At 41.8% G+C, this 24,190-nt stretch overlaps 1 protein-coding gene and 1 pseudogene across 7 annotated transcripts in view; both read left to right on the forward strand.

Annotated features, from left to right (window-relative positions):
- Positions 1–9,642, forward strand: part of LOC111956822 (nuclear receptor coactivator 2) — a 79,499-nt gene extending 69,857 nt beyond the window's left edge. For 3 of the 7 annotated variants that reach the window (XM_070436772.1, XM_023977471.2, XM_023977472.2), the window contains 7 exons: positions 911–1,079; positions 2,150–2,419; positions 3,001–3,078; positions 3,543–4,044; positions 4,867–5,050; positions 5,414–5,621; positions 6,531–9,642. In XM_070436772.1, coding sequence (XP_070292873.1) covers positions 911–1,079; positions 2,150–2,419; positions 3,001–3,078; positions 3,543–4,044; positions 4,867–5,050; positions 5,414–5,621; positions 6,531–6,542 — 1,423 coding nt within the window. In that variant the 3' untranslated portion in view covers positions 6,543–9,642. The remainder of the gene's footprint in view (positions 1–910; positions 1,080–2,149; positions 2,420–3,000; positions 3,079–3,542; positions 4,045–4,866; positions 5,051–5,413; positions 5,622–6,530) is intronic. The other 4 variants (XM_023977476.2, XM_023977473.2, XM_023977477.2 and 1 more) reach the window with 4 other exon arrangements.
- A 1,808-nt stretch (positions 9,643–11,450) lies between these two features.
- Positions 11,451–24,190, forward strand: part of LOC111956274 (solute carrier organic anion transporter family member 5A1-like) — a 33,874-nt pseudogene continuing 21,134 nt past the window's right edge.

Here is a 24,190-nt window from a genome sequence, read left to right on the forward strand (position 1 = left end):
TAAGGTAACCCCGAAAGCCAGGTGGAGATGTGTATAGACGCACATTTGGTCTTTATATTACTATATCAGAGGCTATGCTGCAGCAAATGTAGGCCTACCTGTCGCAAGACAAAAAGTTACCATGATGAGATGATAGGTCTACATGCATTGTGAACTGCGGTCCATACTGAGCTGGGCCGTCTGTCCCCGTTGACGATTCATCACGCAAGGAGAAGGCCATAGAGAAGCTAGATTTAGATGTCACAYATAATTTAACAGTTACATTCCATTTTACRTCATGCGGTTCATATAAATAATTTATTATAATTTACCGGTTTCTCAGTTATTTATCCTGGTAAAACGGCGGTAAATCTCTGCAACCGGGTTCCCGCCGTTCAGTCCTAGTGCAGACCTCTTCTCTCAGTGACAGTATAACACACCTCACTTYTTTTTTTTTTTACTGTCTGACACTCTTTTGAAAATTGTGCACTATATAGGTAATAAGATGCCATTTCGGATGCAATGAACTGTCACATTCTGAACCTACTCTGGTTGTTCACTCATCAGATAATGAGAACATCCCAGACAAGTCGGAACATGTTACTGTATGCTTGTGTACTGACTGCACAGTCAGTGGCTGTTGAGTTTTAAAGTTGTATGGTATGCACATGATGGTGTCTGTCGTCTGAGAAGCAGATGATTCTCACCGTAGTGACGTCCTCTGGCCACACGGCCCTCATCTGTCTGACCTTGATCTCTAACCTCCGACCTTGTGTTGTGGCATGTCGTGTTCTTGCACTTAACACCCACACTTCGGAAAAAGGGTCTACTTGCGATAACTGTGAAATGTCCTTGTTTTTTCCTACTGAACTTAGTCTGGATCAGAGCATCTGCTGAATGAACTAAATGTAATGAAATGTGTTCCTCACAGACAGGTGTATGGTAACCCCCAGGAGGAGGCGCTGTGTCCCCCCTCGCGGCCTGGGGAGGGGCCCTTGGATGGGGACRCCCTGCTCAGCCAGCTCTACTCAGTGCTGAAAGACTTTGACGGCCTGGAGGAGATTGACCGCGCCCTGGGAATCCCCACTCTGGTCAGTCAGGTAATCTCTATTAGCCAATGTAATCTGCCYAGGCCACAAAGAGGTACTAGAGAGCTCATCTCCTATCTTTTCAATTGCCACTTCAAAATGGTGAAATCCATTATTAATGGGGCAATCTGCAGTTGCTACATACATTTTTGAAGTGAATTATATGTACCCATTGATTCTTGAATAATGTGATTTATATATGCCYAATGAGTTTAGTTCTACTTTCATTCCTCATTAAAACCTGAAATATAAGCTTGTTTTAAACCAATGTTTGTAAAGAAGGTTAATGTAACACTGTATACCCTCAAAACATGGTTAAAACAATGATTTGATATCATGGATGGTCATTCCTTACAGTCCCTCAGCTTTTTACAGAAACGGGGGAGGTGAGATGCTTTGTTATTGTTTTAATTGCACATTTCCCCTTTAATGGCGCTGGCCCAAAGCCTGTTTTAGGATGGACAAGTGTGCCCTCTATCCAACTCTATGACCATGGCCAACAAGCCTATAGCAGGCAGGCAGCTGGGCTCAGCTACATTTTCACTTTAGAGGGCTTACTGTAGTTCAGTACTGTAATTCAGTGACTTCTGTACAGTAGTTACTAATAATAATTTGGTGGGTGCTTATATTTGTTCTATTTCACACATGCACAAGTGTGTATTAATACGCATGTGTGAATTTTAAATGTGTTTTTTTTTGCATATCCCAACTCTCCCGGCGACACCCTCAGAGAGTGGGGTCACAGCCCCTCATCATTATCAATGGCGACTTTGGAGCAATTAGGGTTAGGTGCCTTGCTCAAGGGCGCATCGACAAATAGTTATTTGTTTCCCCTAAGGTCTATAGGGAATGTGTATGTTGCTGTGGATTCCGTTGTCATTTTAGAAATGGATTGCGATATTATGCAAGTTGGTGTAAACTACAAAATCTTAAATGAATTTAGCTGGCTAGTTTTGTTAGCAAGCCATTACTTATTAACGGAAAGAAGACGAGCCAAAACAAACAACACTGACCTATTGTATCATTTACAAATGCCCTGCTATGTGACTCAATTTCTTACCTTGTTTGATCTATCTTTGTAGGGCCAGCAAGTGGAGCAGGAGCAGTATCCTAGTCAGGAGTCGCCCATGATGAAGCCACCCATGTACAGCCAGCACTACCCCCAGGCTGGCAGCATGKCACAGGGCAACTACATGGGCCATCAAGACCCTGCTTTCCACGGTATGCCCGGTCTGATGGGCCAGCGGATGGGCTACCCCATGCTGCGACTCCCTGCCCGACCAGGRGGCCCGGTGCCCGCCCAACCCAACAACCTGAGGCTGCAGCTGCAGCACCGACTACAGGCACAGCTGGTAGGGCGACACACCACCCCTGGAGCCCTCACTGTAATTTATATTGGCCCTGTTCYAATTCATGTCTTCAACTGCAAAGAAACATTTTAAAAGCTTGAAATGATGTTCTAAATAATATATACTGTGGCCCGATATACTAACTTTCCCCTTTTTCAAAATCAGACAAACCACACCTAGAGCCCTCATTGTAAATCATAGGGCATATATGAACGTCCTGATCTAAAAAGGACTATCTATAGGCTAAAGCTTGAAATAGTGTTGAGTTTGGAATAAATACGATAATTGCACAACCATGCCCCTCCCTCGTCAAAATCATAAAGGAACTTGACATTTAAGAACATTGCAAACTGAACTGGACATCTGAAAATAAGAGCTTATAGTCTCCTCTCTGAGGCAGCTACTGCCACCTGCTGGAGAGTTTGARAAATGTATTAAACAAATCATAACGATGACTCAATRTTGTGCATTATCTTAATGTCTTTGKTCTTAATCGAGTAATGGGCCTTACAGAATGTGAAGGTCTATGTAAGGAACATATTTAAGTTGTTAAAATGTTTCAAGTCATTTTCTTATTTCCTCAGCAGAATCGTCAGCCAATGATGAATCAGATGGGCGTGTCCAACATAAACTTACCTCTCAGACCCAGTGTACCCAACCAGGTTAGTCAAATACTGTAGCAGATCATTATTGTAACAGCTCCATGTGTGTGTGTGACTCAAAGCTTGCATCTCAAATGAGAGCCTATTCCCTATATAGTGTACTACTTTTGACAGTACCTTATTCCCTATATCGGGGTCTGCAACAGGCAGTTTTGGCCCTCTACGAATTCAGCTACAAATTTGTTTTAATTTAGGAAATCTGTTCCCAAGTATTCCCACGAATAAAAAAAGATGTGATCGTGTCTTTCCAAAACAATCTATTTTTGGGCTTAGTTGTAGTCAATTTACAGTGTACAAATTATTATAATTATGTTACGGCCCCCTGACCATGCGCTGTGACAAAAATCGGCCCTCTATATAGTCTACTTATTTTGACCAGGGCCCATAGTGCACTATATAGGGAAAAGGGTGCCATTTGGGACGCACCCAAATCAAAATGTGTATTTGACCGTCTGTCCTTCCAGGGAACCCTTAATGCTCAGATGTTGGCCCAGAGACAGAGGGAGTACCTGAGTAACCACCTGCGGCAGCGCCAGCAGCACGTCCACCAGAGAGCCATGCTGATGCGGGCCCAGGGCCTCAACATCCCCCCCAATATGGCTGCAGTGGCTGGGGCAGTTGGGCCCTCGCAGTCCCCCGGCATGCCCCCCGGCTCCATGCCTGCCTCCATGGGCACCAACCCTCGGATCCCCCAGGCAAACCCCCAGCAGTTCCCCTACCCGGCCAGCTACGGTACTGGGCTCACATCCCCACCGCCCTCCACCAGCCCCTTCTCCCCGCTGTCCCCTGGTCTCCCGGGGGCTCAGCAGCTCCTCTCCCCTCTCCACTCCTCCCCGATCCCGCATGGCTCCTCCCAGATGAGTCTGGCTAATCAGCAAGGGATGATGGGAAACGTAGGCGGACAGTTTGGAGCCGCAGTGAGTCCACAAATGCAGCAGCACAGTGCCTTCCAGTTTCCCAGCTCAGGTATACTCTGATACTGCCCGGTCACCTCGCTGTGTGTACTTCTGTCTCAGACACCATGGAGCATTGTGCTACTGGCTTCCTATCACAGCTTAGGTTGAATTTTAACTGATAATCATTCTATTCATACACTGGTTTAATTTGGTGGCTGCGTGACTGTGTGGAGGTGTTTTGTTTCTCATACGTTCTCCATTTTGTCATGGTTTAGCTGAACATYAATGAAGTAGTATGCCTCATGTAATCTCCAAATTCTATCTACCTGAAGAAATCCAAGGACTCACAATCCATAGTATTAACTAATCATTCTCTTGTCATGCTAGTCAAAACAATCSATTTCATATGATACATGGATAAGAATTACGAATAGCATTATCACATTTTAGATTGCTTTGTGTTGGTGTTGTTGACATAGGCTAATGGTTGTGGCTGACCTGTAGTATTTTGACCAAGTTCCATCCCCCTCCTCTTACCCATTCATGTGACTTGATTTTCTGCTTGTGCAACTTTTTTGACCCAACTGCATATATTTTACTTTACTGGCTCTTCCTGTATTTCTGTTTCTTCCTACATGAACATACCTGCAGCAGGCAACTACAACACATAGCTTATCTTTAGCCTGGTCCCAGGTATGTTTGTGCTCTCTTACCAACTTCATTGCTGTCATTGTCAAGTCAAACATGGCATGACAATGAGTGACAAWGACTTGGAATGATGGCACAAACAGACTGCACCTCAAGCTATCTTGTCTTGACAATTTAAATTCGTGTTTTCTGCTGTACTCCACCCCTCAGTATTGATAAAATATCTCCTTGTTGGTCCTGTCAGGTATCAACCAGCAGCAGCAGGACGCAGGCTTCATCGGCGGCGCCACCCCCCAGAGCCCTGTCATGTCCCCACGCATGAGCCATGCCCAGAGCCCCATGATGCAACAGCAGACCCAGGCCAACTCCACCTACCAGCCATCCTCTGAGATGAACGGCTGGCCTCAGGGCAACATGTCAGGAAACAGGTGAGACTGACTGGCAGCTCTGACTAGATTTCTGATAACTGATAAGGATCTTCGGAAAGGGTTTCCAGAAATTCTGGTTGGGGGATTCCCTGAATAAGGAGGGAATATGCAGGAAATCTGTAATTCTTCATCYAGGATTTCTGGAAAACCTGGTCATTTTGCAAACCTACTACTAACSTATGCATTTAGCGTCTATTTAGTTGTCATGGTTCTTATGATCATATACTTATGTTTTGACTTTGCATTAATGTATACTGTCTGTGGAATGTATCCAGTATGCTGTCATTATACAAATATTTYCATCAACTTGTGGTAAAATCAGTGACTGAATATGTACTTTTTTGTTTCCATGTTCCGTTACAGCATGTTCACGCAACAGTCTCAGCAGTACGTGCCCCAACAGCCTAACAGTGGAATGTACAACGGCAGCAACGCCAACCCGAACATGAGCAGTGTCCCCATGGCCTCCAACGCCAACGGCAGCATGAGCAACATGAACCAACTGTCAGCAGGCCAGATGACCATGACCTCTGTGTCTACAGAAAGCCTTTCCTCCATGGGCCCTGAGCAGGTGAGGGGAGAGAAAGGGGGTGTGTGGGGCTGTGTAATGACTGTGTGTGGAGGACTTGTGATTGGGGACGTGTACATGAGTGTCTGGTGTGTGTGTTGTGGGACTGTGAATGTGTGTGTGTGTGGGACTGTGTAATGAGTGTGTGTGTGGGACTGTGTAATGAGTGTGTGTGTGGGACTGTGTAATGTGTGTGTGTGTGGGACTGTGTAATGTGTGTGTGTGTGGGACAGTGTAATGTGTGTGGGACTGTGTAATGTGTGTGTGTGTGTGTGTGTGTAATGTGTGTGTCCAGTGCCAGTTCCATCTACCCCTGTGTGTACTGTAGTTTCTCTCTAGCGATTTAGAAGTACTTTAGAAAAAAGCTCTTTACCAGAGGATCTGCCCTCAGTCGCTTGCCAGCTAGTACTGGTTTGCTTGCTATGTATGCAGTGGACTCTGATGTATAGTAGTATACTGCTTTCCCAAATGGTACTATAACGTCCCACTTTTTACACTACTTTTAACCAGAGCCTTATGGWCCCTGGTATAAAGTAGAGCACTATTGAGGGAATAGGTTGCCGTTTGGGAGGCAGCCTTAGTGTGGTGGTGTAGTGAACATGAAACAAAAGTCTCCATGTGTTCCAACTTACACAGGTGAATGATAATGGCTTGAGACGAGGCGATAGCCTCATTCTAGAACAGTTGGGATTGACATGTGAAGCAACTCGAGCGAGTAACGTTTCATCGTATGTTGTCTGCCCAACATTAAGGATTTAAAAACGTTTACACATCAAAACAGACTGCACCGATGGGTCATCGAGGGCATACGTCCTACGTCCTTCAAATCCCCTGTGTCTCTTTTAGAATTTTGTCAGTCTTATTTCACTGAATTCTGCCTTTTTAAAATGATATAACCATGTTCTTTTTCAGAACTATTGCTAACCCCGGTTGATTGTGGGACAACACAGTATAAACGGCCAACACCCAATGAAAACACTGGCATCCAACCAATCAAGGAGCTCCTGCAGTTCTACCCGGGTCTTTGATTGGACAAAGACTCACCTACTGAAGAACACAACTTCCTGAACCAACCAACTGCATTCACCTTAGTGTGACTTAGGTCCTCCCCATACACACACACACACACACACACACACACACACACACACACAAAAAACACACAATATTCGATAAACTGAAATTATCAACACCAACCATACCGACCACTTATCGCAGGCATTTTGCTGATATCGTTCATTACAATAAGTAGCCTATACTAGAGAAATGTGAAGTATGAAATACAGTACCAGTTAAAAGTTTGGACACACCTACTCATTCCAGGGTTTTTGTTTATTTTTACTATATTCTACATTGTAAAATAATAGTGAAGACATCAAAACTAGGCAACGGGTGGCTACTTTGAAGAATCTCAAATAAATAAAATATTTAGTTTTGTTTAACACTTTTTTTTGGTTACTACATGATTCCATATGTGTTATTTCATAGTTTTGATGTTTTCACTATTATTCTACAATGTAGAAAATAGTAAAAATAAAGAATAACCCTTGAATGAGTAGGTATGTCCAAACCTTTTGCCTGGTGCTGTAGGTTTGCTAATATGGGTTAATGTTAATGGGACAATTGTAGGCTACAACCATCAAACTAGTAGTAGTTTAAAGGATAATAAATKAACTGTGGTAAACTTATCGTTCTATTTATCATTATCGCATCAAGTCAGGCAATTTGTCGCAATATGGATTTTTGTCCATATCGTCCAGCTCACACTGACACTTGCATACACACAAAGAAAATGGATACAGACAAACACACGTATACATACATGCATACAACGGACCCATACTCACAGAATATAGACTCAAAACTGATCCTGTCAGCAGGCATCTGGTCAGATGAATGTATTAATTAAGGGATAGAACCCAGACTATGGCTCCCCTCAGAAAATACACTCTTTACTACTCTCTCTCCGGGTCTTTAAAAATATATATATATATTTTCTTTGTGCGTTTGTGCTGTATACACATGCACGGGTGTGAGACAAGTGATATATTATAAATGGCTCGAAGAGCATAAACTATACAATTGTGTTTGATTTTGAATGGTTATATTGTAAGCCTAACTAAAGTAGTCTCTTGAAAGGTTTATAAAATAAATGTTTTACAGGTATTTATAGTTTTTAAACTTTAGAAACATTATTTGTATGACACTATAAGAGGGAGGAAATGGTTAAGTGACTTAACAAGTATCCCTTAAAATGTTACCTTATTGTGTCTAATTGAATTCCATATTTTAAGTCCTGTAGTTTTAGATGAAATGTTAAAGTGAATCCCCCTGCTGCGATATGTATGAAGGTGAATGTTCATAGGTTGTGTATATATTGCAGTATAAATTAATGAAATAAGATGTCTGTTTTCTCTCCAGCCTGGTGTTACAAAAAACAACCACTGAAATGTGACAGTCATATCGTTTGTGTTGATTAACTCACAAAGGACAGTTTTTTTTCAGGGTTTCAACTCATTGCATAATGATTTTTCCTTGCACTTCACCTCAACCTCAAAATGAAAGGAATGGACAGGCCTGCCAACAGGCATAACTGAATTCTTTAGGGTGGTCTCTGACTGTTGATTGGGGGTAATGTCTATAGATCACCTGGAAGGTACAAAACAAGTTCTGCTTCAGTCATGTGTAAAATGGACAGGCAATATGTATTTTTCACGCCATATTCCTGTACTACTCCAGTTTAGTTATAGTCTGTAAGCACATAGCAAATATGAGATCTCACAGAACTTATAATTTAAAAAAAGAATAATATATAATTTAGCTTTTTTTTTGAAGAATGAAAATTCCAAATTGTCTGCAAATGCTGAAATGAAGTTGGCCTCACATAATCAAGTGTTTGTGAAAATGTGTGGCCAGAAAATATCTATTTTGTAGGTTTGCACTGGTTATTATGATATCTCTTTGACGATGCAAAGGATATTTCTTATTTTTGTGATGGCCAATTTCTCCCAATTCATGTWACATTTTCCTAAACAAGGCATTTTTTAAGAGTTGAGCAAATTTTGAAGATTAGGATGCTCTGATGCAAATTAAGTCACAAAAAAAGGAAAGATTTTTTTTTGTCATAGAATGGATGTACTGCTCTCGTTGCAAATCCAAAGATTTTACTATACAACCTTTAAAATAAACGTAAGCCATGAAGTGTTACTGTGTTAACAGCCTTTTGTAAGGTATGCATCTTGGCAATCACGACGACAAGTTTTAAGGAAAGAGTGTGCATACGAATATTCAATTCACTCACAAGGTTTGGTTGAATTGAATTACCTTTTTCTTCTCTGATTCTGACTGATCAATATTTTTTTTTCTTAATTTATAGTTTGCTATTTGATCAATTGGTAAATATTACATGCAAGTACCTTAACATGCTAAAGACCTAGCATAATGCCTTAGACCTGTTTTTCTGTATTGTGTATTACTGTGAAGTTGACAGTTGTATCATATATGTATAGTGAGATGACAATACTGAAGTGTGCATCGTCACTCAATGGCCATATCTGAAATGGCACCCTATATAGGATGCCATTTCAGATGCAACCATTGTACTTGTGCTATGGTTAGACTACTACACCCCTGGCTTATTTGGTTGGTTTTCACAGATCTTTTTTTCTCTCCCACATTTTTATTTGTGATCAGTTGTGGGTTGTATTATTTGTACAGTTGTTTCATATTGACTGTCTTTTAAGATGAGTATGTAAACAACGAAATGGTAAATCAAAGCAATATTGTAAAACAAGAGTTTTCGTGTAGAAAGCTCATTGTTAYGGTTCAGAAATGTATTTTTGCAGGTGTGATGTTCATATTAAATAGCACTATGTTCACCTGCATCGATGTTCATCCACTGTGGGCATTTTATGCAAAATTAATTTACACCTTATGCAAGCTGTTGACTAATATTGYTTTTGCCAATGCTGCTTGCTAATTTATGATTTATGGCATTGTAAATAAATTATTTTTATTATGTTGATTGAAGTGTAATTACTGATTGACTTGGTCTTCAATTTTTGTCTCTATCCCATAAGGTTGACAGAATATTATGTAATGTAATCAGTTAGCCACACTTTAGTAACAACTGTTACATGTATTACAACAGGGTATCTGTGTACCTTGACTTTTTCCACATTTTGTTACAGCCTGAATTTAAGATGGATTAAAAATATTGTCACAGGCCTACACACAATAATACCCCATAATGTCAAAGTGGAGTTATGTTTTTAGAAATTTTTACAAAGTTAAAATGAAAAGCTGAAATGTGTACTAAGTATTCAACCCCTTCAGTTGTCAAGCCTAAATAAGTTCAGGAGTAAAAATGTGCTTGACAAGTCATAGAAGTTGCATGGATTCACTGTGTGCAAAAAGAGTTTACCATGATTTTTGAATGACTACATCTCTACCCACACATAATTATCTGTAAGGTCCCTCAGTCGAGCAGTGAATTTCAACCACAAAGGCCAGGGATATTTCCTACCTATTGGTAGATTTTAAAAATTACAACAACAAAAAAGCAGACATTGAATATTCCTTTGAGCATGGTGAAGTTATTAATTACACTTTCGATGGTGTATCAATACATCCAGTCACTACAAAGATAGTGTCCTTCCTAACTCAGTTACTGAAGAGGAAGGGAACCGCTCACGGATTTCACCATGAAGCCAATGGTGACTTTAAAAACAGAATTTAATGGCTGTGATAGGACAAAACTGAGGATGGATCAACAACATTGTAGTTACATCACAATACTAACCTAAATGACAGAGTGAAAAGGAAGCMTGTACAGAACAAAACTATTCCAAAACATGCATCCTGTTTGCAATAAGGCCACCGGCAGACCATTAASAGCTGCATGGTCAAACTGCWAAAAATGTGGCAAAGAAATGCACATGAATGCCTGAATACAACACATTMTGTTTGGGACAAATCCAACAACATATCACTGAGTACCACTCTTCATATTTTCAAACATGGTGGTGGCTACATCATGTTAAGGGTATGCTGTCATTTTAMTAGAAAATAGTAAAAATAATGATAAACCCTGTAACGAGTAGGTGTGCAAACTTGATGTACTGTAATTACTAATACATTTGGAAAAATGTCTAAACATTTTTCACTTTGTCATTATGGGGTACTGTGTGTAGATGGGTGAGAGGAATTAAATMTATTTCATCCATTTTGAATTCAGGCTGTAACAACAAAATGTGGAATAATTCAAGGGGTATGAATACATTCTGAAGGCACTGTATGAACATCACCTGGTTGGGCCATCCTGTGTTCTTCCCCTTRTCAGCAGAGGGCATAATTGTCCAGCAGATAATTTTATTTTACCGAACACACAGAAAATACATACCATCCAATAAAGCTGATAAATGCGACTATATCAGTATTTTAAAAAAATAGTATGAAGTGAAGTTTCATTTTTCCGAATGCAACGAAGTCATAGACACGCATGATTGAACTGACGATATTATATCACTGGCATTGCATTTGCCAGATGCAGAAGCAAACTGCGACTGGCAACTGATCACAAGTMTGCATTGACCATTAACAGCTGCATGGTCAAGTACTGGGCTTTGTACAATAACCTGATTCTTGATCTGTTTTTAGCAGCAACTTCGCCCCCAAGCATTAGCATCACTTCATATGGCCACAGATAGAACAATGAGTTATACAAATATTTGATATGGCCACACGACACTTCCGCCCCAGTAAAATCGAACCAGTGAGGGGCCTCGGAAGCTACAGAGGCTAGTACTACCCGGGTCGTGGTAAACAACTTCATTCTCTTCAGTGAGTAGGTGAATGAGTGAGTCAGAATGTAAAGCTACAGACAGGGATGACGATATCTTTGTCTGGTGCAATTTGATAACGGCCGTAAAATGGGTTTTAAATGGGACCTTTAAATGAAGAATCAAGGGCCCTGCTATTGCTTAAAATCGTCAGGTTTGTTAGCGATTGTATTTTCATTAACAGCTATTATTAGCTAGCTACAAGCCTGCCACCAGCAGATCAACAGCAGCCGCTCGCCAGAGCTAGCCGCAGTGTTTACTAGGCGACTGTAGACAACGTTAGCTAGCTACTTATTTATGCCTTTTTTTTTATGTAGGGGCTGTATTGAAAACTGGTCGACGTCGGTAAATGCTAGATGGCCATTCAACGGTGTTTTTAGTAGCATGTGAGTTTTTTTTTTGTTGAATGTCGAGACCGGTTTAATTTGTTCGTTTTCATGTCTAACGTTAACATTAGATGCCTAGCTACTCAAAACATACAGATTATGTTATGACAATGACAGCTACCCTTAGGTGGTACTGGGGAGGTGAAAACACTCAATATGTCTGAAATGTATTACTTTCTTCTTTTTGTAAAGGGGATTCCAGGGGGAGCATGTCAACTCTGCCGTGTCATCGACCCAAGTCTATTTTCTTTCTGCTTGACTCAAAACACCAACATCCTCTACCGCCTCAGCTAACGCTAGTGATGGTGAGCATCTGCAGCGGYTAAAGGCATGACAGACAATCTACGACACCAGAGGCCTCGAGCTCTAGAATCAGATGCTGGCAGAGCACAAGGGTTCGCGAGATAAACATAGAGGCAGTGCAAAGATAAGCCAACGCAGAAGCCATTATCCCTTATTTTCCTCACTTTTATTGGGCCTGGCTTGCAGCCCGAAGCTRTTTTTTACTGGATGAAATGTGTATATTATAGTGTAAGTGGTGTCAGCTATTGAACGCAGTGACTGGACTTTTAAACCTACTCTTGTGAATTCAGCCAGCTCATCAACAAAACACAATGGCATCTGATGACCACAAGGAGACAGAGAATGACCTGTCAGAACCCCTTCAAGCGGATGATGAGTTATTGAGTCAGTATGAGGAGGAGGACCCTGCTAGCACTAACTTCAAATCCAAAAGTTTACCTGCTCTGAATGACTCAGGCCAGCAAAGCAAGTCCTTGTTGGCCAAGTCTATGCAGCAGCAGGTGTCAATAACTGAGGAAAAGTGCGCTGAATTAATCCAACTMCCACAGAGGATCAACCTGAACCAACCTCTACCTGAATCCTCCACTAGGACTAATGTTAACTATTCCCCTTCCAGTTCTAGTGTGGTGGGGATGAGTAGTTCATTTAACACCGAGACACAGGTGAGCAAGCCCAGGAGTAAAAACCCAACGAGGCAAGGCTTCCTCACCTCGAGGTTACACCTGATGCGTTTACCCACTAGGAAATACATTAATGCAATTCTCGAAGACTCTCGCTGTTTTTTATTTTGCATGTGCTACCTGACATTCATCCAGTCACTGATGGTGTCTGGCTACCTTAGCAGTGTCATCACCACCATAGAGAAGAGGTACAGCCTCCGGAGCTCTGAGTCCGGCCTGCTCGTCAGCTGCTTTGACATAGGCAGTCTACTGGTGGTGGTCTTCATCAGTTACTTCGGAGGCCGAGGGCAGAGGCCCAGATGGTTGGCCGTGGGTGCAGTGTTTATAGCCGTCGGAGCAGCACTCTTCTCCTTGCCTCACTTCATCTCCCCTCCGTACCAAATCYTGGAGGTGAACTCGTCCCGGGGCAACGAGGGCCTGTGTATGAACAACAACGGCAGTGGCAAGGACTTCCTGGATGTGTCTTGTCCCAGAGACCAGGAGGGAAATGAGCACAACCTGTACGTGGCCCTGTTCATCATTGCACAGATCCTGGTAGGCATGGGGTCGACGCCCATCTACACCCTGGGACCCACCTACCTGGACGACAACGTCAAGAAGGAGAATGCCTCTCTTTATCTAGGTAAGACGTGAGTGTGTGTGTGAGATGGGGTGTGAAAGGTCCGAAAGACTACACAGCGCACCGGTAATAAACTAGGAGATAAAGGAGGAAGGCAACTCAGCTAGCCACCTCTGTGCCAGATTTACTGACTAGGCCTACTGTTTGGTTTCAGATGGAATTTCTCCTACTGCCTTTCCACCTGCCTCTGCCTATACACAAGGCCTTACAATACATTATGACATTGGCTACTTAAACTTTGACTTCAGTTATTCAATCAATCCTTGTCCCTAGATCTTTCTCTCCAGTGGTCTGAAACAAGGTAAACCTAATTAAGGCCTAAACACTGAAAATAAAGAATAGCTAGGATACAGCCTTGTATTCTGTGGTGGCCCATGTGGCTGCCTGGTGCCTGCCTCCGGTACACTCAGAGAAAATAAACTCCACAAAATAATTAGCTCCCGTTTGTGTCCCAAATGGCACCCTACTCCCTATATAGTGCACTACTTTTGACTAGAACCCTCTAAAGAAAGCCTTTGACACAGCCCAAAGTCAGTCCCCTTTCTTCTCCTAGATCCAGTCTAACGGTGTTCTTGTGGAAGGCTGGCTCACAAAGGACTGAGCAACTTTGATCATGCGGTCACTTGGTGCCAGCTGTACAATGGCTGGATACACACTGGCAAAGATGTGACAGAACTTGGCCCATCATTACCTGTCTGGCTAGCTGGAACACGAGGGCTGTGAAGGAGGACAGACTTTGGTCAATAGTAGTGCACTATATAGGGAATAAGGTGCCATTTKGGATGTAGGCTAGAGTGGACAACACTAATGGTCCTTGACAGATCTCTATTCAGTCTGATAGAGCCACAGACAGACAGTTACTCTGAGGACAGGACATAACTCTTAGGTAATGGAGCAAATGTTTATTTGTTGTATGTTATTCACATGAGTTCCAGGAAGAGGGATTTATAGGCTTTGGAAATTAGAGRATGAACCTATAGTTAGTCCAGAAAAGGCTAGATAACCAGATGTTCTTTTACATATTAAGAGGGTTCTTAGTGGCTTTTAATCTAAGATTATACATACTACTGTGTATATAATCTCAAAACAGTGTGAGATTTTGTTGCTACTAGGTTTATTAGGTCAGGTTGTCATGAGTGTGCCCATGMTTGACCAACACAATACAACATAATTATTCTTTTGGACTCCGTAGGCGAGCAAGTAAACTCCCACTGGAGAATAAAATTGATGACCTACGATTTTAAGATTATCCTACCAACGGGACATTAAAAACTGTAATTTCTTGTGTTTCACCGAGACGTGGCTGAGCGATGATACGGATAATATAGAGCTGGCGGGATTTTCCATGCACCGGCAGAACAGAGAAGCTACGTCTGGTAAGACGAGGGGTGGGGGTGTGTGTCCATTTGTAAAAAACAGCTGGTGCGCGATGTCTAATATTAAGGAAGTCTCGAGGTATTGCTCGCCTGAGGTAGAGTACCTTATGGTATGCTGTAGACCACACTATCTGCCAAGAGAGTTCTCATCTATAATATTCATAGGCTTCGATTTACCACCACAGAACGAAGCTGGCACTAAGACCACTCTCAACCAACTCTATAAGGCCATAAGCAAAGAAAATGCTCACCCAGAAGYGGCGCTCCTAGTGGCCGGGGATTTTAATGCAGGCAAACTTAAATCAGTTTTACCAAATTTTTACCAGCATGTTACATGCGCAACCAGAGAGGAAAAAGCCCTAGACCACCTTTACTCCACACACAGAGATGCATACAATGCTCTCCCCTGCCTTCCATTTGGCTAATCTGACCATAATTCTATCCTCCTGATTCCTGCTTACAAGCAACAACTAAAGCTGGAAGTACCAGTGACTCGCTCAATGCGGAAGTGGTCAGATGACACGGATGCTACACTACAGGACTGTTTTGCTCGCATAGACTGGAATATGTTTCAGGATTCGTCCAATGGCATTGAGGAGTACAACACCTCAGTCATCGCCTTCATCAATAACTTAATTGACGAAGTCGTCCCCACAGTGACCGTACGTACATATCCCAACCAGAAGCCATGAATTACAGGCAACATCCGCATCGAGCTAAAGGCTAGAGCTGCCGCTTTCAAGGAGTGGGAGACTAATCCGGACACTTAAAAGACATCCCGCTATGCCCTCAGATGAACAATCAAACAAGCAAAGCGTCAATACAGGATTAAGATTGAATCCTACTACATCAGCTCTGACGTTCGTCGGATGTGGCAGGACTTGAAAACTATTACGGACTACAAAGGGAAACCCAGACGCGAGCTGCCCAGTGATGCAAGCCTACCAGATGAGCTAAATGCCTTTTTATGCTCGCTTCGAGGCAAGAAACACTGAAGCATGCAGGAGAGCACCAGCTGTTCCGGATGACTGTGTGATAATGCTCTCGGTAGCCGATGTGAACAAAACCTTTAAACAGGTCAACATTCACAAAGCAGCTGGGCCAGACGGATTACCAGGACGTGTACTCAAAGCATGCGCGCACCAACTGTCAAGTGTCTTCACTGACATTTTCAACCTCTCCCTGACCAAGTCTGTAATACCTACATGTTTCAAGCAGACCACCATAGTCCCTGTGCCCAAAGAAGCGAAGGTAACCTGCCTAAATGATAGAACGAGTCCTATAAATCGACAACTTGAAAGGCCGCTCAGCAAGAAAGAAGCCACTGCTCCAAAACCACCATAAAAAAAAAGCCAGACTACGGTTTGCAACTGCACATGGGGACAAAGATTGTACTTTTTGGAGAAATGTCCTCTGGTCTGATGAAACAAAAATATAACTGTTTGGTCATAATGACTATCGTTATGTTTGGAGGAAAAAGGGGAATGCTTGCAAGCCAAAGAACACCACCCCAACCGTGAAGCACGGGGGTGGCAGCATCATGTTGTGAGGGTGCTTTGCTGCAGGAGGGACTGGTACACTTCACAAAATAGATGGCATCATGAGGGAGGAAAAATATGTGGATATATTGAAGCAACATCTCAAGACATCAGTCAGGAAGTTGAAGCTTGGTCGCAAATGGGTCTTCCAAATGGACAATGACCCCAAGCATACTTCCAAAGTTGTGGCAAAATGGCTTAAGGACAACACAGTCAAGGTATTGGAGCTGTCTCTTATACACATCTAGATGTGTATAAGAGACAGACCCTACACGGTTGACCCAAGTTAAACAATTTAAAGGCAGTGCTACCAAATACTAATTGAGTGTATGTAAACTTCTGACCCACTGGGAATGTGATTTAAAGAAATAAAAGCTGAAATAAATAATTCTCTCTACTATTATTCTGACATTTCGTATTCTTAAAATAAAGTGGTCATCCTAACTGACCTAAAACAGGGATTTTTACTAGGATTAAATGTTAGGAATTGTGAAAAACTGAGTTTAAATGTATTTGGCTAARGTGTATGTAGACTTCCGACTTCAACTGTAAATCCTACTTCAACGTAAAAGATCCGCTGTTAAATTTGACTGTATACCGGTATTATAAACCACACTGCCTGTGATATTGCAAAACTTGAAATACATATAGCCTATCTATTTACTAGGCTACTAGGTCCAATTAAWTTAGAAATGCGCATGATAATTTGTTGTATGTAATGGTTATGAAAATAAAATAAATAGGTTAAAGACTGTCTAATTATAAGATGAATTACAAGATAAAAAAAATCTAAAACAAGAATGGTTGCTTTCTTGTTCATTTGTTTTCCCGTTTTTAGTTAATAAGCTTTTCATCATATCCCCCATTTGCACAAAATACTTACTTGCAGATTGCAATTAAATAATTTAACCACTAGATGTGCGTACACATTGTCTAAAGTCTGCGGGGAGGGGATTCTCACGTCAAGTCATTTTTAATAAAACATTTTGTGTGAAAACTGGCGCATGCACATTTTAGGGTATATTTTGTGCATATGCAGTTTATAAATGAGGCCCCAGGACCCTGGTCAAAAGTAGTGCACTATGTAGGGAATAGGGTGCCATTTGGGATACATCCCATCATCATTGTCTGGCTCTTGTGGAAATGCAGTCCTCATAAATTGTTGAATGAATTGAATGTGAAATGCTCCTGTTGGTTTCTACATGATGCAATTGCCCTGTAATAAAAACAGGGTGACGTAACCATTGAGTTAGAAAAATAATGGTTACATTTTTAAGCTTCTCTTTGGAGGCACAAATGCTTTTTGTGTGTGTGTGACTGTGGAGCAATAAAGTTGACAGGTGACCCCGTTCCCCAACTGCTCTTCTGTCAGTCTCCTAGACCAAGGCAGATTCAGAGACATGTACAGGTTTTGAACTGGTTGTCCTGTACGGATAGTGTGGTTCATTTGAATGGGGAACAAAGTGGTGAACTACCCATTCAGTCAGAGTCCATTATTATCTTTAATACATTGCTTAATTACATACAGTATATTCTTAAGGAGCTGTTCTGTGTCTCTACAGCCCTGAGTACATGAGCTCAGACGGGTGAAATTAGGTGTTTTACTGTTAGTGTCCGCGTCCTGTACTCATAAAGGAGATTGGTGCAAGCGTAACGGGCCGGATGTTACAGAAAAATGATGCGAGCCTCAGCCTGGCAGCTGGATCAATTGGAACCCTGTGACCTTGCGGGAGGGAGGGAGACAGGCGGCACAGGGTCAGGCACAATGAAATGTGGGATGACTGCATCGTCATGGCAACCTGCTGACACTGCACTGTCATCTTACACCTTTCCAACAAATCTGCTTTATTTCCCATAGATAGCCCCCCAGATCCCAGCCCCAACTGAAACAGAACTGCCTGTATGACCWAATGTAGAGGACACCAACTGAAACCAAAAACAGCAAACCAAATATATACATTGCATTTAGAAATTATTCACACCCATTGACTGTTTCCAAATTTTGTTGGGCTACAAATTGGGATTAAAATTGATGTCTTATTTTTCTCAACGATTTCCACAAAATATTCTGTAATGTCAAAGTGGATTTAAGATGAATGAAAAGTATTCAACCCCCTGAGTCAATACATGTTACAATTGCCTTCGGCAGCCATTATGGCTGTGAGTCTTTCTGGGTAAGTCTCTAAGAGCTTTGCACACCTGGATTGTTCAATATTTGCCCATTTATTATTTTTTAAACTCTCCAAGCTCTGTCAAGTTGGTTATTGATCATTGCTAGACAGCCATTTTCAAGTCTTGCAATAGATTATCAAGCCGATCTCCGGCAACTGAGTTAGGAAGGACACCTGTATCTTTGTAGTCACTGGGTATATTTATACACAATCCAAAGTGTAATTAATTACTTCACCATGCTCAAAGGGATATTCAGTGTTTTATTTATTTTTTATTTATACCCATTTAAAAATAATTGCCGTTCTTTGCGAGGCATTGGAAAAACTCCCTGGTCTTTGGTTGAATCTGTGTTTGAAATTCACTGCTCGACTGAGGTGCCTTACACATAATTGTATGTGTGGGGTACAGAGATGAGGTAATCATTCAAAAATCATGTTAAACACTATTATTGCACACAGAATGAGTCCATTCAACTTATTATGTAACTTCTTAAGCACATTTTTACTCCTGAATGTATTTATGCTTACCATAACCAAAGGGTTAAATACTTATTGACTCAAGACATTTCAGCTTTTCATTTGTAATTAATTTGTAAGAATTTGTAAATAAACATAATTCCGCTTTGACATTATGGGTTATTGCGTGTATGTCAGTGACCCCCAAAATATATTTGATATTCAAGCTATAGCACAACAAAATATGGAAAAAGTCAAGGGGTGTACATACTTTCTGTAGGCACTGTAGGTTGGGGGAAAAGTTGACGCAAAAGATTGAATTCAACAAACGTTCTGCTGACACGTCCACGACAATTTGCCATTGTTTTGTCTTTCAGAAACTGACACAATCCTTTTCCAGATAAAGCACAAATTACTGCTAAAGATTAGAACGGTAGCTTAAGTAAAATATGGGTAGGCTACGGTATTGCTGTGCGATAGGATCGTGACATCATTGCCTATTTAATCTCAGGGTCTATACCAAGGCAGGACATATGAACCCAATAATCTATAGATAAACTTAATAATGAACAMCAATTTGTCTTTTGCATGCCAAACCACACGGAAAAGACGCCGTTAAAATATGCGCACAAGATTAGAGAGCATCAATTCACATACACTGCGTAGCGTATGCCAATTTMTATTGTCATGATGTTAGCAATGTAGCCCTTGTGAATTATTGTTGTGTGTTTCTTTTGACTCACCTTATATGTMCTATGGGAGGCACCGTACCTGTTTTCTGTTATGAGTGTGAGGCGAGTTGTAGCTAATACACCCGAGCAGTTTATAAAGAATTCAGCTAGTCTCGTTATTTCTATGCTGAGCAAAAATATAAATGCAACTTGTAAAGTGTTGGTCCTAATTTTTCATGAGCTGAAATAAAAGATCCTAGAAATGTGCCATAGTCACAAAAAGTGTATTTCTCTAAAATGTTGTGCACACATTTGTTTACATCCCTGTTAGTGAGCATTTCTCATTTGCCAAGATAATCCATMCACCTGACAGGTGTGGCATATCAATAAGCWAATTAAACAGCATGGTCGTTACACAGATGCACCTTGTGCTGGGGACAATAAAAGGCCACTAAAATGTGTGGTTTTGTCACRCAACACAATGCAACAAATGTCTCAAGTTTTGAGGGAGCATACAATTGGCATGCTGACTACAGGAATGTCCACCAGAGCTGTTGCCGGTTATTTGAATGTTCATTTCTCTACCATACGCCGCCTCCAATGTAATTTTAGAGAATTTGGCAGTATGTCCAACCGGCCTCACAACCGAAGACCACTGGGAGTATTTCTGTCGTAAAAAGCTCTTTTGTGGGGAATAACTCATTCTGATTGGCAGGGCCAGGCTCCCCAGTGGGTGGTCCTATGGCCTCCCAGGCCCACCGATGGCTGCGCCCCTGCCCAGTCATGCGAAATACATAGATTAGGGCCTAATGAATTTATTTAAATTKACTGATTTCCTTATATGAACTGTAACACAGTAAAATCTTTGAAATTGTTCCATGTTGCGTTTATATTCTTGTTCAGTATACGTAACAGTTTTCTCTCTTGAAGGGAGTTCCTCGAGTTTCCCAGCTGCCTAGGCTATATGCCTGTGCTCGAAATCAACAACGGTAGGCATAAAGTTATTGTTTTCAAATACTGTATGTATTATTGGCACTGGCAGCTAAACTTATCAACACTAAATCGACCCTTTTAACTATACAAAACAATGCACAAACAGTCTATTTTCTGGCAGTTTATCCGCTCACTTTACAGGCATGACGCTGTTGACGGCATTGACGCTTGCGACCCATCTGTTTTTTGCCATTCACTACYGTGCATTCTAATTCCAGCGTGTACACGCTCGTTTGCGTTTCATTTGATTTGGCCTTAATGCCAATAGTTCCAAATTATACAGCAAATAAAGGTTTATAAATCAATATGTTTATCTTTCTTCAGAAATGGTACACAACAGTTATAAATGAGGCGCCTGTTCATTAGGCATCATTTCCATTGAGGATTTCCCCCAGTGTTTTACCCAAAAGGATGACTTTTCTGTTTCCATCTTCGTGKGCTGGCACCCGTGTCTCACTGGGCCATGACTCCCGTGGACCTGCTCTCACTTTAAYACCTTCTCACAAAGCATCAGTCTTGAATGATGCAGAGGTTGTTAATTCTGCTCGCCACAAGCCTTTAGTGTCACACTCCTGATGGAAACACAATAACACTATAGATCACAGTAACATAAAACACTGGTGTTGGGGTGAGCATGGAGAAGGGTGGGAATAGGGTGGCGTTTTGGGGCCCACGCTCCTGCTGCTGTGTGTCTGCATCGGAACCTGTTCCRTAACGGGTGCAGCCACCAAAAATAGTACTCTGCTCAAATAAGAGATTAGGCCTGCAACTTGGCCTCCAGGCCTTGGACAGGAACCCATGTCCACACAATCAGMTGGGGCTCACAACTTCCTGTGTTTTGCTGCCACACTGAGTCAGGAGGAAGACTGGTTGGTGCATGATGTGATGACATACAGTATTAAGCMGTTTTGTGTCATGTGGGTGTGAACTGCTGGATGATACAGAAAGGGAAGGCCTAGCCTGTGTCTAGAAATGGCACCATATTCCCTAGATAGTGAAGGKTMAAAAGTAGTGCGCTACATAGGGAATGGGGTGCCATTTGGGACGCAGCCCTATCAACTTCTGGCTGAGGTGTTTGAGGATATCATGTTCATAGTAGCATTTGCACCATTAGATAAATGACGTTGCCCCCAWTTGGATTCCGGTCAAAAGTAGTGAACTATATAGGGAATATGGTGCCATTTGGGATGCAKCCATACTCTTTATTYTCCGTTCTCTTAGTATTCCAACTCTTCTTATCCATTCTCAACATGTACATTTGTCCTTATGCCTCACGTCATGTCTTTCTTTCTCTCTGCAGCTGTCATGTACGTGATGGGAGCCCTGGGTCCGGCTGCTGGGTACCTGATGGGAGGAGTTCTCATCGGCTTCTACGTCGACCCCAAGACTKTSGTCAACATCGATCAGAGYGACCCTCGCTTCATTGGCAACTGGTAATGTTCCAGACTTTTCACTGAATATGTTAAATGATGCGATTGAATAGAAATGTTACAGAGGCGCATGCGCGTACCGATAGGACGCATGGGGAGAGAGTAGCTCAGTTTTGTATCAACAAGACTGTGGTTATATAAAGAAACCAGACATCACGTAAGCCTTTAAAATCCATATATCAAAATCACCATGTAACCGGGAGAGAATGGAGCGGTCAGTTATTTCCAACGGCGAACCAATCTGTGGCTAAAGCAACACTGCAACTAAAACCCAACAAGCCACGGCTTCCCTTTAGGGCCGTCTCTACCCCCCAAAAAATCTTGGTCAACCGAGAATAGCCTGTTCTTTCGACCAATCGAATAGTCAATTTTTAAACATATTTTTCTACATGTAGACACACCCTGTGTCTATGTGTTTAAAAAAAAATCAACTATATGCACTGAGCTTGTCTGATGCTTTATGAGCACTGTTTGATAAAATAATTAAGACACACAAATGACTAGGGGGAGTCCGCCCGCAATTGATTTGGGTTCAGACTTGCTGTGGTAAAAAATAAACACAGCATGTGTGCGTTGTCTTTCTTATAGCCATTTTTGACTGAAAAGTTCTGTTACCAAAGTCCCTCATTTATTTAGGAAAAACATTCCCTAATCCCTCAACCGGTGCTCTCTTTACATGACAGATGTATGCATTAGCATGCACGTGACCAACAGGGCCTGACCTATAGCCTATCATACTCGCATCAATAAATTGGTTATTACAAACCCTRAACACCGTAACATATGTGACAGCAAAAGAGATGCGTAGGACATGAAAGAGAAACTCGAAACGAGGGAATATTTACTGGTTGCTCAAGAGGGAAAGGGGAAGTGCGATCAATGAAAAAATCAATCAAATGTATTTATAAAGCCCTTTTTACATCAGCAGATGTCACAAAGTGCTATACAGAAACCCAGCCTAAAACAGGTGCTGTTATATTACAATATTATACTTTTTCTGACCATTTGGAACAGTGTAAATAACACTAAGGACATTTTAGGTAATACCTGAGAGGCTGTTCTAATGGAAAAAGTGTAAATCCTTTATTACAGCATAGCTATAGTATAAATATCTTCAAAGTAATACTCGGGACGTCGGGTTTGATATGAAAGCTTCTTTTAGTAATAATTCTTGATCACGTTACATTTAACAACTTTAGATTCTACAAAGCAATGCTAAGATGCTAGCGCAAAGGAGCCAAACGTAATCACCTGTTAATTGCACTTAACTAGCGCGTTCACTCTCTACTTCCTGTCGCAAGGCATTCTGGAACTTGCAGTCAAAAGCGTAATTCAATACTAACAAATACAATTACATATGTAAATAACTGTAAAGAAATATCTTTAGATACAGCTCAATGAATTAACTTAAACATTAACTCTGTAACACATTAAAGTTACAACATCTCTCCCCCGCGATGAACAACTGTGTTCATCTAGATCTCTAGGCAGTAATCAACTGAATAGTTCTCCTCAACAAAGTCCCTGAAACAGTACGAACTGAACATGATCTAACTAGGCCATCTCGGCCTGGAAACAGTTCTTCAATCTTTCCTAGTTTCCAGGTTTGTCTGTTGTGTTATCTTCTCCAATGAGTAACGTCACCCGCTTCAGTGGGGGGGCTGTGTGGTATCACAGCGGTGTGCTGACTTTAGATCCAGCAAGTAGTCTCTTCGCCAACTGTTCCAGAAACTGGTCACAAGTCTCTGCCTGTACTTCCATCTGCGTGTCATGTCCTCCTTGTTAGCGTTGGGTGCTGAGTGTCAGCTGGAAATGGCTTTGGAGGCAAAGAGGTTAGTCGTTTACCCACCAGGATGTGGCTGGGGTCAGGGGTTGTGGTTCATCCACTTCATTGTGCACAGAAGGCAGAGGCCTAGAATTTAGAAAGCTTCACCTCTGTCAGGACTGTGCACACCTCTTCAAAGTTGAGTGAAGCTCTCCCAAGAACCTTTCGCAGGCATGTTTTCACTGACCTGACAAGTCTTTCCAGAATCCGCCCCACCAGGCTGCTCGCTCGGCGATGAACCTCCAGGTGATGCCCCTTTCTGAGAAGAAAGCCAAGAGTTGGGG

The sequence above is a fragment of the Salvelinus sp. IW2-2015 genome, linkage group LG32, assembly GCF_002910315.2.
Source record: "Salvelinus sp. IW2-2015 linkage group LG32, ASM291031v2, whole genome shotgun sequence".
Classification (NCBI taxonomy): Eukaryota; Metazoa; Chordata; class Actinopteri; order Salmoniformes; family Salmonidae; genus Salvelinus; species Salvelinus sp. IW2-2015.